This window comes from Schistocerca americana, chromosome 8 (assembly GCF_021461395.2).
Source record: "Schistocerca americana isolate TAMUIC-IGC-003095 chromosome 8, iqSchAmer2.1, whole genome shotgun sequence".
NCBI lineage: Eukaryota > Metazoa > Arthropoda > Insecta > Orthoptera > Acrididae > Schistocerca > Schistocerca americana.
The window spans coordinates 100,617,032-100,634,024 of NC_060126.1; the positions used below are offsets into that span (position 1 = coordinate 100,617,032).

The 16,993-nt window shown below is 40.5% G+C and overlaps 1 protein-coding gene across 1 annotated transcript in view; it reads right to left on the reverse strand.

Annotated features, from left to right (window-relative positions):
* The window catches only part of LOC124545054 (solute carrier family 15 member 4-like), a 70,213-nt gene extending 59,676 nt beyond the window's left edge, over positions 1-10,537 (reverse strand). Inside the window, exons 1-3 of the mRNA XM_047123842.1 lie at positions 9,665-10,537; positions 9,247-9,548; positions 8,593-8,770 (exon numbers count right to left, since the gene is read on the reverse strand). Coding sequence (XP_046979798.1) covers positions 8,593-8,770; positions 9,247-9,548; positions 9,665-10,144 — 960 coding nt within the window. The 5' untranslated portion in view covers positions 10,145-10,537. The remainder of the gene's footprint in view (positions 1-8,592; positions 8,771-9,246; positions 9,549-9,664) is intronic.
* Between the last annotated feature and the right edge of the window lie 6,456 nt (positions 10,538-16,993).

Genomic DNA, 16,993 nt, shown 5'->3' on the forward strand with positions numbered 1-16,993 from the left:
GGGAATCACCACCACCAGACTAATATCTCGCGGGTAACACTTGTGCAAATGGCAGTGGTCACTGTCAACTATTGTGGATCGCAACAACATATATACCAGGCAAAGTGCAGTAAATCACTCACCACTTCAACGCTGGCCAACAACAATCAGTGAGCAGGCATGCCATACAGACAACCCCTCTCCCCTGCCAGCACAGCACTTTGTGATACAGAAGCAACTGCTCGATGCACGCACCTCTCTTCACAATGTCACAATGCACAGAGTTCCCCTACAAGAATGGGAAAATTGCCACAAGACACCATATAAAAATGAAAAGGTTGCCTGGACCCATGAGGTGCAAGACATGTTGGTACATGCCAATGGTAGAATATCGCTGAAAGATCTCTCACAGAAACACAAGAAATTTTTGTCAAACCAAAGGCTGGTAATGGCACCAAAGTTCGTGTCCAGAAACTCATGGATGACACCAGAATATAAATTGAGGGTAACAAACCAAAAGGACAAATGCTGAACTCCCTTTTCAAATGTCCCTTTACAAAGGGAAATCAAGGAATATTACAGGAGGTTGATTCTAACATTGCTGCAAATGTAAGAGAAGCAAACATACATTTACTCCACAGTCTTGGGTCAAGTGATTTTAATTGTGTCACCAACTCACCTTGAATATGGCTGTCTAACTATCAGCTGAAAAGTTGAAACATCAGAAGAGGGCCTTTCCACGTCAATTTTTTTTTATTTCGGAAAAAGTTCTCACCTGCCTTTCACCGATTCTGCTGAAATTTTGTGTGAACATCCACACATGTTCCCAATAAACATTAGTAAACTTTCAATATCACTAATTCAATACTACTGGAGATAAGTCATTTGTTTGGCCATACAGCACAGTTACCACCATTACAGCCATAATCTTTCGGTAACTTCGAGACATAATATCTCCAGAAATATTTTCTTGGAAGAAACAAAACAATGCCATCATGCACGGCTTTTTGCACTCTCGTGAGCAAAACATTAAAAAAAGATTTTCTGAGCAATTTTCATATTGATAAATTGAAGCAAAGTTGACAGAAAGAATAGGTACTTGAAAAAATGTGAAGTTTAGCTTTCTGTATCTCCAGAAGTAATTTCAGAATAAACCTGAAACTTTGCACATAACAACTTACTAATACAAGATCTTAGAATTTAAAATTTCATTCCCTTACTGCTTTACAGTGGTTTGCAAACTGAGGACAAGCCAGACGATGTTTATAAAAATGCCCACTTTTATGAAAAAAGAGTCTTCTGCAAACTCTTTTAAACATGTCCCTTTACAAAGGGAAATCAAGGAGTATTACAGGAGGTTGATTCTAACATTGCTGCAAATGTAAGAGAAGCAAACATACATTTACTCCACAGTCTTGGGTCAAGTGATTTTAATTGTGTCACCAACTCACCTTGAATATGGCTGTCTAACTATCAGCTGAAAAGTTGAAACATCAGAAGAGGGCCTTTCCACGTCAATTTTTTTTTATTTCGGAAAAAGTTCTCACCTGCCTTTCACCGATTCTGCTGAAATTTTGTGTGAACATCCACACATGTTCCCAATAAACATTAGTAAACTTTCAATATCACTAATTCAATACTACTGGAGATAAGTCATTTGTTTGGCCATACAGCACAGTTACCACCATTACAGCCATAATCTTTCGGTAACTTCGAGACATAATATCTCCAGAAATATTTTCTTGGAAGAAACAAAACAATGCCATCATGCACGGCTTTTTGCACTCTCGTGAGCAAAACATTAAAAAAAGATTTTCTGAGCAATTTTCATATTGATAAATTGAAGCAAAGTTGACAGAAAGAATAGGTACTTGAAAAAATGTGAAGTTTAGCTTTCTGTATCTCCAGAAGTAATTTCAGAATAAACCTGAAACTTTGCACATAACAACTTACTAATACAAGATCTTAGAATTTAAAATTTCATTCCCTTACTGCTTTACAGTGGTTTGCAAACTGAGGACAAGCCAGACGATGTTTATAAAAATGCCCACTTTTATGAAAAAAGAGTCTTCTGCAAACTCTTTTAAACATTTTCATTAGAAAGCCCAAGTTCTAAAGTATCTAAAATCAGGATTTGGTTTTGCAGTGCGAGTGCATCGTAATATAGGTGGAGGTGCATTGAAACTGGGGCCATATACTCAAATTAAATCTGACTCTTTTTACATGTACTACAATTGTTTAATACTGTTTGTGGAAGATAGTATCAAAAGTTCTGATGACTAGAAAATGAGCTTGAGTCAGAAAAACTGCAAATAAGTTGGCAATTTTGTTTTTTAGACATCTCTACACCACTCAGCTGTACAAAATTCCTTTTATAGAAAATGAAAAGGAATAAGGAATCCAATAGAAAAAATAGTTTTCTCTTCTTTTGTGGCTCTAATAACCTGAGATAATCATATTTCAAAAATGTAGTTTTTTTAGTTCTGCTTTTCAAAATTTATCTGCAAATAATCCCATCAGTGACATCATCTGGCCAGCAATATATTTGTCCTCATGATATTCTACAGCAAATTAATGAAACCTGTAAAACAATTAAGAGGACTGATGTAAAAGATAAGCTTAGGAACCTTAAAAAGACCTCTTCTAGCTTTGGTCTCTGATACTTATAGATCCTGTGTAAAGAAACTCTTATCAGGCTTGGCAATGTGTGGAAAGAAACCCACCCACAGCTGCTGTTGCACAGCTATCGAATGTGGCCGCTAATGTGATGGGAATTCTAGTTTTCTCACTTTAAAATGAACCAGCAGCAGTTAAGCCACCAAGGACTATAGCAACACATTAATACAATTTTTCATCAGTACACTAACGTTGCACACAAACCTCAAACAATGCTAACACTCAATACACCAGACCTTCAACAGCAATTTAACCAGCACATCAATTGCATTATACAGTGAAAATATGTTCTAATAATTCTCTATAACACAAAAGCATTCCAAAAACTGTCATGAAGACTGGTACGAAATTCATCAAAATTTCCACAATGTGACAATGGTGTAAAACCTGAAGGCTATTTATATGATGTGTTGCAGCTGTTCTGCAACAGTTTTACTACCACGATCTCCACTACCTTGGTAATTCACAGTTAAACTGGGAAGTTTGTAACTAATTTGGTTCTGTAGTTGTAGCAGAAAAATAGCCTGAAATTTGTTATGATGAACTGTGGAAAAGACATGCCTTTTATGAAGAGTTTCAAGTTATTCGGACTTTATCTCACTTCCTAGTCATCAAAGCTTTTGATATTCCCTTTGCCATAAAGTACTAAAAAATTATGGAAATTACTAAACGATGTCAAATTTAATTTGAGTGCCAGCAGAATATGGGCCCATTTTCAATACACCTCCACCTTGTCACTGTTTTTTAGGGCATTATATGCTTACATTGCAAAACCAAATCTAGGCTTTAAGTGGTTTGGAACGTAGTCTTGCTAATGAAAATGGTTTAGAAGAGCGTCCAGGAGACTTTCTTGCAAAAGTGGGCCAAAACCAGCAAAAAATGCTTTTCTTTGCCCTCAATTTGTAAACTACTGGAAAGCAGTAGGAGAATGAAGTTTTGTATTCTAAGACCCTGTACTGGTAAATTTACATGTCCAATATATCAGGTTTCTCCCGCATTTACTTCCAAATATAGATAGAAAGCTAAACTACATATTTTTTTCTTTAACATCTATTATTCCCTACTGATTTTGTTTCAAATAATCCACACTGAAATTCCTGAGAGTTTTTTTTATTATTATTTCACTTATGAAAGTGCAAAACATTGCACAAGATGGCCCAGTTTTGTTTCTTTCAAGAGAATATTGCTGGAGATATATACATATCAAACTTGCCGAAAACTTATGGGCGCACTGTTGGCAGCTGTGCTACAGGGTCAAACAAATAACTATATCTCCAGAAGTACTGAATTAGTGACTGTGAAACTTTACCAATGTTTGCTGGAAACATACGCAACTGTTCACACAAAATTCCAGCAAAATCTGTGATGATCACGCAGGAACCTCTAGACCACCTAGCATGAACCAAAGAAGAAATAATAGCATGTCAGATGCACACCCAAAAGATGATAGAATATTCTATCCATTGAGAAAAATTTCAAGAAATATGTGCCCTCCAATAGCCTTGAAATCCATTTGTCAACAAATTTTAGAACATATTCTCAAATCAAATCTAATGATGTATCTAAAATAGATTGACTTCTTCCATGCAAAACAGTGTGGATTCCAAAAATATCAACCATGTGAAGTTCCACTTACACTTTTCTCAAATAACGTTATGAAAGACTTGATGAAGATTGTCACACAGCTGCAGTATTTCCTGACTTCTGGAAATCATTGAACTCATTACCACACCTACATTTATTATCAAATGTGTGATTGTACGGGGTTGTTGCTGTGGTCTTCAGTCCAGAGACTGGTTTGATCTAGTTCACCATGCTATTCTATGCTGTGCAAGTTTCTTCATCTCCAAGTAACTACTGCAACCTCCATCCTTCTGAATCTGCTTAGCGTATTCATCTCTTGGTCTGCCTCTATGATTTTTACTCTCCACACTGCCATCCAATACTAAACTGGTGATCCTTTGATGCCTCAGAACATGCCCTACCAACCAATCCCTTCTTCTAGTCAAGTTGTGCCACAAATTCCTCTTCTCCCCAATTCTGTTCAGTACCTCCTCATTAGTTATGTGATCTACCCATCTAATCTTCAGCATTCTTATGTAGCACCACATTTCGAAAGCTTTTATTCTCTTCTTGTCTAAACTGTTTATCGTCCATGTTTCACTTCCATACATGGCTACACGCCATACAAATACTTTAAGAAAAGACTTCCTGACACTTAAATCTATACTCGACGTTAACAAATTTCTCTTCTTCAGAAACGCTTTCCTATCATTGCCAGTCTACATTTTATATCCTCTCTACTTCGACCATCATCAGTCATTTTGCTTTCCAAATAGAAAAACTCCTTTACTATTTTAACTGTCTCATTTCCTAATCTAATTCACTCAGCGTCACCCAATTTAATTCGACTACATTCCATTATCCTCGTTTTGCTTTCATTGATGTTCATATTATATCCTCCTTTCAAGACACTGTCCACTCCGTTCAACTGCTCTTTCAAGTCCTTTGCTGTCTCTGACAGAATTACAATGTCATTGGCGAACCTCAAAGTTTTTATTTCTTCTCCATGGATTTTAATTCCTACACCAAATTTTTCTTTTGTTTCCTTTACCACTTGCTCAATATACAGATTGAATAACATCAGGGATAGGCTACAACCCTGTCGCACTCCCTTCCCAACCACTGCTTCCCCTACATGCCCCTGGACTCTTATAGCTGGTTTCTGTACAAATTGTAAATAGCTTTCACTCCCTGTATTTTACCCCTGCAAACCTTTAGAATTTGAAAAAGAGTATTCCAGTCAACACTGTCAGAAGCTTTCTCTAAGTCTAGAAATGCTAGAAATGTAGGTTTGTTTCCTTAATCTTTCTTCTAAGATAATTCGTATGGTCAGTATTGCCTCACGTGTCCCAACATTTCTTCAGAATACTAACTGATCTTCCCCGAGGTTGGCTTCTACCAGTTTTTCCATTCGTCTGTAAAGAATTAATGTTAGTATTTTGAATCCGTGACCTATTAAACTGATAGTTTGGTAATTTTCACACCTATTTTCTTTGAGATTGGAATTATTATATTTTTCTTGAAGTCTGAGGGTATCAAATGAAATTTGTGACTAGACTGAAGTTTCATTGGCAGTGACAAGCTGTGTGTTATTTTGGATGGAGAGTCATCAATAGATGTGGAATTAACTTCATGTGTGCCCGAGGGAAATGTGTTGGGATCCTTGCTGTTCATGTCATACATTAATGATCTTGCCGACGATATTAATAGTAACTTCAGATTTTTTATTTTCAAATAGTGAAGTTATCTATAAGGAGCAGGCAAATGAAAATGCGACTGCTGGAAAGAAGTAAATTGTATATTATTTCAAGAGTAATTGTCATAGCCATTAATGCATTTATCCCACAATGGACAAGATGGTCAATAACTTCATGGAAAAATGTTTGTGGAACTGTGCTTATATCCTTAATCCAAAGTATATTGACGGACACGAATTTCTTTCTTGAAGACTCCAATAACATGGAAATCACATGGGGAGTGTTGTATTCTACCTAGTTGTCAAAAATGGGGTATCTAGGAAACCAGCTTCTCGGACCACTACACAAAAATTCAAGCAAATCATATTAAAGAGTTTCATTACAAAAGGAAATGATTACAACACTTAACTTTATGTTAAACAGATGTGTCCATAGCGAAGGGCAACGGACAAAATAATAAATCCCTTCAGTACAGGCAATGCTACATAGTAGAAGTGAAATGACTAGTCTCAATGTTATTCTTGAACTTGCTGCAGTAGAACTGGGCGGCCAGTCAGGTGCAGCGCTTATGTTCTCTTCACATAGAGGGCACTGGCATCACATTATCATCCTAGAGAGAGCTCAGTGCGCATGCAATTGGCTGGATCTTTCATGACCCTCTCTGCTCTAATGTTCCCGACTGGTGTGCCAGCATTTGACTTTACGCTGGAACATTAAGAGATTGGGGCTATATGAAGGATGTATAAGCGCTTCCCAGTGAAACTTCTGCAGAGTAGTCTAATCAACCTTGGCAGCGTGTGGGTGAGCATTTTGTTGGCAGGTTGTTAAGACTACGCTGCACGAGTTTTGCTGAGGAGCCCTTACGCAATCTCCACACAGTTCCAATCTGCCTCTTGTAGATTTACTTTGCACAAAGAGGTGCACACCTGGGAGCAATGGTGGCTCTGCAGGCACAAGCAAACATTTTTCCATGACAGCACTGACTAACTTGTCTGTCAGTAGACTAAATGTATTAACAGCAACGGTGATCACTTTCAAAATAATGAACAGTTTACATACTTTTTATGTCATCTGCCTCATTTTCATTTGATTGCCCGTTATACAATGAACTGCTGACTGAAAACAACTGAAGAAATATTCAGTCAGATCTTGATAAAACTTCAAAGTGGTACAAAGACTGCCTTAAACATACATATATGTAAAATTGTGTATACTTCACAAAACAAAACAACAACAAAATTGTAGCACCCTATGACTACAATATCAATGAGCCACAAATGGAATCAGTCAACTCTTAAAAGTACCTGGGTGCAATGGTCTGTAGGGATATTAAATTGAACAATCACATGGACTTAGCTGTAGGTAATGAAGGTGGTAAGACTTGGGTTCATTGGCACAATATTGGGGAAACACTGTCAATCTACAAAGGAAACTGCTTACATATCACTAAACAGGGCTAACAGGGATACTGAACACATACAAAGAAGGGCAGCAGAAGAGGTCAATGGTTTGCTTGACCCACGTGAGGGAGAGATATGCTGAAAAACCCGAACTTAATTACAGCTGTTCAATTCACTATCAGCCAGCAGCACAACATGCTGATACCCTATCCAACCACCTATGGGCCAGATCCCACACTTGACTCTAACAACGAACGATTTCTGTGGTTTGTCAGCATCAGCAGAGCAGTAACAGTTTTGCTGTGTTTCAAGCTTATGCTACAATGCATCACTGATATCAGGGCAAAAAGTCACTGATTGTACATAGAACTCCAATATATTCCCCTTCTACACTTCTATACACTTTCCATAGTGCCCCCCCCCCCCCTCCCCTTCACAAATCTTGCGTTCTTGTGTGCGACATAGAAAACTAACATTAATTTCATTCTGGTAACAATAAATGAACCTATGAGAGAGTTTTCTGTGCTACCCCTCCCCTCTATGAAAACTGTGCACCCCATCACACTGCAGCATTGGCAGTTGGAGAAAAGGGGGAAGACAGACAAGGATATCTGAGAAGGAGCAGGGAGAATGGGGCGGGGGTATACACAGGGTATGAATCAAAATTGTAACCACATTATGTGACAGGCTGTTATTTAGCTTATGGCAAAATCAATTAAATGCTCTGTTATTTACATCACTGTACATAAATTACACGTGTGTTCCTTAATGATTACCACTATACCTGGATCAGAATAATGAATGATGGACAGCTGAGCATGGGAGGTGGGATGTTGTCAGTTTACTGTTATCCAGTAGCAAAATGTGGCTCCAGTAGTGGCAGCTGTGCAGTTCCATACTGAGCGTGTTTATATGTTATATGTTAAGGTGCTGCAAAGCAATTTGCCAGTTAGCTCCACACATTCTATTAAAGATACATACCAGACAGAGAAACAATAACAAATCATAATTATGTTGCAGACCACGACTGTCATCCACAGCTGACTGCTAAACAGCAAATGAGGGAGGAGAGCAACATAACAACCGTGCAGAGGACAGAAGATGTGACCAAACTCATGATGCAATTGGCTGTTGATATGGTTGCTGTCCCATAAAAAAACTAGCTGTCAATCATTTTGTTATTCTGATCCAGGTATAAAAGCACTATCAGACTACATAAAGAATAAGTGGATTTGCTTACTCATACAACTGAAATAAACAGTGCAGTGAATGCTCACCTGAAAAAATACTAGCCAGTATGGAGAAAGGCAAACAAAAAGTAACAAGATAGCTCCTAGTCTCTTGACATCTTCTACAGCAGAATCATGATGAGTTCCACCATATCGGATTTTGGCATAGTCCAGCCATGAAGGCGAGGGAAGATTACGCTGTGATCGCCTCCCAACAACAGGAGAACTATAAAAATGAAACAGCTTAATCAAAAGAAGGTAATGATACTACAAGTAAGCCTACCTGAGGTCGTAACTTATTGCATTGTAACATTTTTACTATAAAATATATGGCTGAATACTAAGCCTCCACAAACGATTAGTACTACTGTAAATAAAATACTACTACTTGTCACATTATAATGAATGATGTGCTATGAAATCACTGCAAATAGGGACGATAGCTCCAGCATCTAATAAAGGAAATAATTGGGACTCTATATGCCCACCACATCAAATAACAGTTCATAAAGGCTACTGCAGGAACATGAATCTTCGAAAAAAAATCACACTTATATCTTTAATATCATTCATAACAGCAAGAGCCTACTGTCTACAATCTCTTGATTCTTTTACATATTTCAGACTTCTCTACTTAGTTTACCATATTCACTACGTTAATCTGTGATAAGACTTAAGGGATGCAGACATACGGTTGCTCACCTTTGAATACTCGTAGTGCGTAAGTGACAACGTCCAACAATTGCCTCACGCAGTATGCAGAGAATATTCTTGAGCACTGACCCAGCAGGACGATGCACTAAATAATACGGTCTACCGCAAGCAAAGAGCACCAATGCTAGAGCAAGACAGGCAGATGTCCCGATGAAGGCACGAAGAAATCCATGGGTCATATCTAGTGCCACATAAGACAGTGCACCAACTCCCAAAAGGCTACCAATATTGACACACCAGTAATACCAGTTAAAGAACTTCCTCAAAGAATCTGTTCCCCCATACTTGACCTACAACAATACACAAAATTACAGTGAATAAGAAACTTCAAGACACATCCAAGGGTAGTTTGTAATATAGTTCTTTCTGTAGTTCCTCTCCAAAGCAACATCTGATTATCACTTACCTGCTCAGCTCCAAAGGAGGGAAAATTTGCTCGAACTGTCCCGGCTGCAATGCCTATTGCAATCAATATTGCATACATCTCGTACAGGCAGTGTGGTTTAGTTGGATCCCTTACGCACAGCAAACCCGCTGCGGCGGTTGCCAACAAACAAAAACCTAAGGTATACAACGCTAACCCGGTTACTAAGGCCCAGTACCTCCCAATGAGAGCATCCGCCAACCATCCGCCACCAACAGCTGAAAAATGCGCAACACCAACAAGCATCAGCACAGCTGTCATCGCTGCACGCGGTGACCACCCGCCAAGACTTAGGAAAACAAATAAATTTGCTACAAGCGCATAGAATGCCAGCCGTTCAAGAGTCAAAGTTATCAAAACGACAACGCCTGCAATTCGGCTTCTTCTGGGGTCCCATGGTAAAGGTCCACCCTGCTGCGGCCTAAAAAGTAAAGGAGTAGACTCTGTTTCCATATCCGTCATCTTTCAACTGCGGTCATATGACTTGAGCGAGTTAATGTAGGAAACAATCTCCGGACGCATAAAAATACACGAAAACTGACACGACTTTTCTGAAAATTGCATTCTTGCAACATGTCATACTACATAACAACATTACGGCTTTTCCCTAGTTTTATTTACGTAACGATCCGGTTTACGTGCAACCCTACACTCAAAACAGCAACAACACGGCTTGTACGTCAATCGTTGTCGCCAGAGCTAACGCTTAACATCATTGCAGAACAAAGAGGTATATTTTTGTTTACATAGTTCCTGTGGGCCGTCATAGTATGATACGCACGCCTGATGGATTCAACATGGAGGTAAAAATAAGGGATACAAACAAAGAGCTATTTGTTGGTTTCTCTACTGAATCCACATTATATTGCTGAAGCCATACTAGTGGAGTAGAGCAAGGCATTTGTTCCTGTAAACCACAGAATATTATTGGAGAAACTGTGGTGTCACGGCATTAGAGACCTGGAATTCTGGCTCATTAAATCTTATCTCAGCATCAGGAAACAAACTCTAAGCTACAATGGTCGAAGTCCACAGTTACTGAATGTTACTAGAGGTGTTCCCCGAGGATCAGCGCGTGCGCCACTACCGTTTATAATATTTATAAATAAATATGCCATGAATGTTTCTGGTTTATGCTGATGATTAAGCTTTCATAAATTCTGGGAAGGACATAAATAAACTGAAGGAGCAAAGCAAAGTTTTCCTCGGATCATCCAATATGTGGTTTGAAGCATTGAGTGAGCCATTAGCTACGAAAAGGCAATAAATATCTCTTTCAGTTTATCCAGTGTTCGTGCTGCGTCCACTTCTACCGAACACCTTGGCATATACCTAAGTACAAAATTAAGTTGAAAGAGTCACATACACTATATATTTCGAACGCTTTCATGAATTATCTGTCTACTGAAATAATTATGCACATCTGTTTCTAAGAAACTACTGATTAATTCCTGTGATTTGTTATTTCATTGTCATCTAAGCTATGGCATTCTTCTATGGAATAACTCTTCAAGGACCAGGAATATTTTGATTTGATAGAAGAAAGCCATGAGGAGCATTTCTGGGAATACCAGAACTAACAAGACCTTATTCAGAAGGATTACAGATAATGACAGTTCCATTTCTTTTCATAGCCAGCTATCTTTTGTACATAAAATAAAACCTTAACAATTACAACCTTAAAAAAGCAGTTATGAATGTGCAGGAAACAGCTTTTCAACACATTACTTGTGCAGGCACAATTTGTCTCTATTAATGTCTTTAAAAAAAATTCTCAAAAATTGCTGAAAGAAAAACCTTTTCACACTCTTAAAGAATTTGAAAATTCTTCAAAACTAGACCTGATTTGCTAAATAACTCACAATATAGTTTTTTTGTATTTTCTTTCTAGGTTTTTTTGTTCTCTCTGGAATCTTGTTTTATGTATACAATGCATATGCAAGTAACTAAATAATGTTCAGTTCATATTTAACTATCAGCCACATTGGGAAGTTTTCGTGTCTGCCCTCTACTCTTTTTTTATGTGAGACTCAGTAATTTGTCAGTATTTAGTTCCATATTTCACAATCATCTGTGTGGATAAATCTTTATGTATCATCTATGTTGTTTTATCGTATGTGTTCTTTCATTAAGTGTACTTTAATTATGTGTAGAACGATAGTGTATGTAAGTATGCCTCTTAAAACCCCAATCATACTTTATAAAACCTCTTCTACATTACTCATGACATCATCAATTGCTTCAAATGCTTAAAGGTAAATGAATAAATAAATCTATAAACAAAATAAATACTTGGATTCAAAACTTCAGCACTAATTCGCCAGAGTTATTGTTAGCACCTATGTGTATGCAGACTGGAGTTTTAGGCTATTTTCTGGTGTATATGTTTAACACTTGTAGCTGTTGCATCATGGTGGCAAGTGATGATTCAATGGTTATGGTGCAAGTACCATAGTCATACGGCAGCCTTACATCATGGAACTATTCATCTTAACTTCATTTCCTGTTTGTCCATTTACTAAAAGGTGTTCTTTAATATTTTGTGGACAGTGCTGATAAACCATTGTCAGTGAGGACGAAGTAAATGCAGCGAATGTCCCACGCTAATGTTCTGCCAGTGAAATGGCAGAGGCAGGCAACATACGATATGAACTCAGAACCATCAGTAATGCAACTTCACGTGAATTTGATGTTCGAAGTATCTACAATTGTGTCCTGAATGTTCGAACGAAAGTTCCGCCTTGCTGTGGCGAGAATGTGCTGTCGTGACATGCTCTATTCCATTGTGTTTGCAAAACTGTGCAAATTCCTTGGAAGAAAAAGGAGGTCCATTGTCAGAAACAATTGTTGCGGCAAGCCTTCGAGAAAAAATACAGAAGTGAGCGCCTCGATAGTGCTGGAGGCCTTGGTCGAATGCAATTGAATAACAAAAGGGTATTTGCTGTAGGCATCGACAATAATCAATCAACCTGTTTGCTTAAAAGGTGCCAGCAACATCTATATTGAGGCGTTGCCATGGAGTATCAGAATGTGACCAGTAGAAAAATACCTGGCGCAGAACGCACACATTCTATTCGCTTATCTAAACCAAGTCAGGCACAATGTTGGCGCGCCAACTACTTAGTAAAAACTGCTCCTCAATTACATCTACCTAGAAGACTTAACACCAGCTACTGAAGGGAGGCGGGGATTAACATCTTGTCTGTTCGGTGGCGTGTGAAGTAGAATCACATCATTCAGAAGAGATAAACTGTTGCAGTGCACAAACTATCTTCACATTATGGGATTGGGGATACATTTATGAGAGCATGGCCAACTTCTGTGAATGAAACATTTTAGCAATCACAGTGATCGGTCATGCTCCATGGCTTGTGCAATCCACTGTGAATCACTCTGAAAACAATTCAGTGGTTGCGAATCTGAAGAATCAGTACGTAAGGAAGAAGCTTTCGATGCGTCAAATGCTGCGTCTGTGCCGACAGGTAGACGAGACAGTGTTTCGGCGTTTGCATCTTGCGCCCTTGGGCGATGCAGAATTTCATACTGGTAATTTTACAATAAGAGCGACCGAGTTGAAGCTTTTCTGCCATGCGTTTGGGAACTTGTTTCGACGGATGAAACAGTGGAGTCAAAGGCTTATGGTTTGTGACCAAGAAAAATTTTCTACCATACAAGTAAAATTGAAGTTTGGTGACACCATATGTTATACCAGGGCTTCCTTCTCCAGCTGACTATAATTAATCTGAGCACTGTTCAAAGTTTTGGAAGAAAATGGGATGTGATGTTCTGTTTAGCCAATTTTGTGCGATAAAACCACTCGTATGCTTTGTGGTGAGGTACCAACTGCAAGCATATGTGGTTTGAGTGGATCATAGCGCATAAGGCAATGTTAACGAAGCAATGCGTCTTTCAGCCTTTGAGTATCTTGGTCACAGTCTTTTGTCCAATGGAATGGAACATTCTTACCTCTGAGGCGGTTCAGAGGCATGGCAAAGTGCGTCCCATTAGAAATGAATTTTATATAGTAAGTCAATTTTCCACGAACAGCCTGCAGTTCACGTAAATTTTTAGGGTATGGCAGTTGCTGAATTGCTTGCAAATGTTTCGTTGACGGACGAGCACCTTTGGCATCAGTGATATGCCCTAGGTATTCAATCGTTGTGTTGAAAAAAGAACATTTCTGCTCGTTACACCTGAGGTCAGTCTCAGTTAAAACTTGAAAAGACAGTCCACATTTTGAAGTTGGTGGGCTAGTGTTTGTCCAGAGATAATTATGTGATCAAGATAATTAAAACAAGAAAGCACCTTGATGTACTCGTTCAAGAAATTTTTGAAACAACACAGGTGTAGAAGCACTTCTGAAAGGTAAGTGTTGATATTCAAACAAACTGACATGCATATTTATAACCAATATTTTCTTTGTCTCTGCGTCCAATGGTAATTGATAACGTCAATTGACTTGCTGCAATAATTTTTAAGACATCAGTGGATTCCTGTCTGTGAATTTCTGTAGGCACATTGTCACGTAATGCACACTCCACAGGGTGTGCATGGCAAAATTTTGGTTGCACATTAGCTTTCAGCGTATGTGAATGTCGAAATCTTTTGCACATCCTAGGGTACCACCAAACAGACGTTGATACCTGTTACAGAGTTGTTGAACTGCGGCACGGGAAACTTTTATGTCAATGGCATGAGCGTCGTACTGTATGTCTAGTCATAAGGAATCAAACGCATTCAGGCCGAAGATATTTGGACTCTTGCGTGAGCGAACTACAGTGAAAGTTACTTCCTTAGTTGTGTTTTTGTATTTGGCAGTTAAATGGCACATTCCAAGCACTGAAATGCTGTCGCTGCTGTAGGTGGTTGCAAAAAAATGGTTCAAATGATTCTGAGCACTATGCGACTTAACTTCGGAGGTTATCAGTCGCCTAGAACTTAGAACTAATTAAACCTAACTAACCTAAGGACATCACATACATCCATGCCCGAGGCAAGATTCGAACCTGCGACCGTAGCGGTTGCTCGGTTCCAGACTGTAGCAGCTAGAAGCGCACGGCCACTCCGACCAGCAAGGTGGTTGCAGACTTGATATTTGCAAAGGCGGTTCGTCAATTTTTCATGTGTATCTTAGATGAGCAATGTGACAGAAACTCCACTATCTTGTTCCAAAGGCACTGACTAATTATAAATTTGCACTGTAACCCAGAGTTCTCTGAATACAATAGTATATTCTATGTTGTAAAAAACTGTTCTGTTTCCACCTCCGCACTAGGGCGCTTTTATAATTTTCGAGATAGGGAGAGCCTCTTTGATGTGTGTGATGTCTCCATTAAGCGCGTGTGTGTGGGTTTTCTGTAACTTCATATTGTGTCTGCCCACTCGTCTAATATAGGGCGCCTAGGAAGCTGTCTTCTCGGATCGCTAGACAACAATTCAAGCAAATCGTTTTAATGGAGTTTATTACAGTAAGTTAAATCGGCAATACTTAACTTTGTGTAGTCACAAAGGTGTGTCGCAAGCAAATGGCAACACGCAGATAACCAATGTCCTCCGGTATATACAATTTTATTGCAAGCAAAACAATACAGTTCACAAGTCACTGATATAGCGTTTGTATGGCGACTCATCTTCCACTCCCGTCTTGGTGTCGTCCTACAAAAGGGGTTCGTCAGCGACGTCACCTCACAGCCCCCTCTGCTCTTCAGTTCTTGATCGTCATGCCGGCGCTTGTCGTTACGCCGGAGCATTCCTGCCCCCCACTCCAAAGCGACGGACCGTCATCGTGTACGAAGCGCGACAACGGCGGGGGAGGCAGGAGTATGGACGCTTCACTGGACCGGGAAGCTGTGGCTTCAGGGACAGTCAAGCTTCTGGATGTACCTGCCATCTGGCCTTCACTCTGGCGGAAAACGACCAGAAGGGTACGCGTCAACCTCCTGAGACCAATAACCAGATGTAGAAAGCGTCGGCTGCTGAGGTGTGGGTGGGTCCAGCTCCATCAGTAGGACGAGAGGAGGTGGAGTAGGCGAAGGCTCTGTCTTCATGGGATCGTTCCACTGTGTCATGACGACACCTCCTGGCGGCTGCTGTGACTGTGCTCTCCTCGGGGCCCGTGAACCTGGAGGAAGAGACACAAAAGGATCACCGAGCACATCACAGTGGCGAAGTTGATTGTGATGTCGCAGCTGCATTCCGTCTGGACCTCAAATTAGATACATGCAAGTGGCAAGTCGACGGACGTTCTCTCATCACGCCCACCGCCTGCTGCTGCTAAAAACCCTGTAAAACACAAGATCATGCAGCGCGAAGCGATGCTTGCGGCCTTCCTTCGGCACTGGATGCTGAGATGGATGGAGCAGGTGGAGTAGTGTCCGATGATGGTGGCCATTTTAGTACCTTCCGCCGCGGAAGTCGAACATGCGGCAGAACAAATGGACGTGGTCAGCCCATAGAGGGCTCCGCCGCCGCGGCGGATATTCCGCGCAGCGGCTCTCGCGCAGCGAGGGTGCCACCTCTAAGCCACGTGCAGACAGTGGCCAATAGCCGCTCCCTCCGGTTTGGTATATACGGACCCGCTCTGCCCTAGTCGAGCAGCCGACCCGAGCGGAACGCTGCTCCCTGCACCTGGCATAGCTGCCCGCTGATAGCTCCTCGGAGTGGTCTCTAATAAGCTGCAACTGGCGTAGCTGCCAGTGACGCTCTACTGAGCGGCACGAACCCGCGCAAGCCGCTTAACGCTTTCGGGCGCTAAGTGGCAAGAGCTTCGGCTCAACTTCCTGCAACTTCGGTTGCAAATCTCCTCAGCGGGACTCTCCCGTTCTTTGGTAGGGTAATCTCAGTGTCAGGGGCCCGTTCACGTCGGATAACCCCGCCCACTGTAGGCCGCTCTCTTCAACCCGCGCTCTCTTGCGCCGCGCATTGCACTCCGTGCAGATAGGTCATAGGGACACCCCTCTTCCGTAGGAACACGATACACAGCGCTTTCGCTAAAAAGCAAATATTGTCGCTTCGTGAAAAGAGCAAAATTGTCGTGCATCCATCCTTCCCTATCCAAATAAATACTCCCGAAACAGCAAAGATGTCCGATCTTTCCTGTGCTTCCCCACCACTCACCCGCAGCAAAGCTGCAGCACAAGAGGCGGTAATGCCGGCTACTCCTGTCGTCCCACTGTCCACCTTCCAAGAGCAGGTTTCCTTGAAGGACAAACAGATCGCGGATCAGCTGGAGATGATCGCAGAGCTGATGGGCAGTGAAAACACACAGACAGAAACACCCACACCATACACACAGGCACCTGCTGAACAACA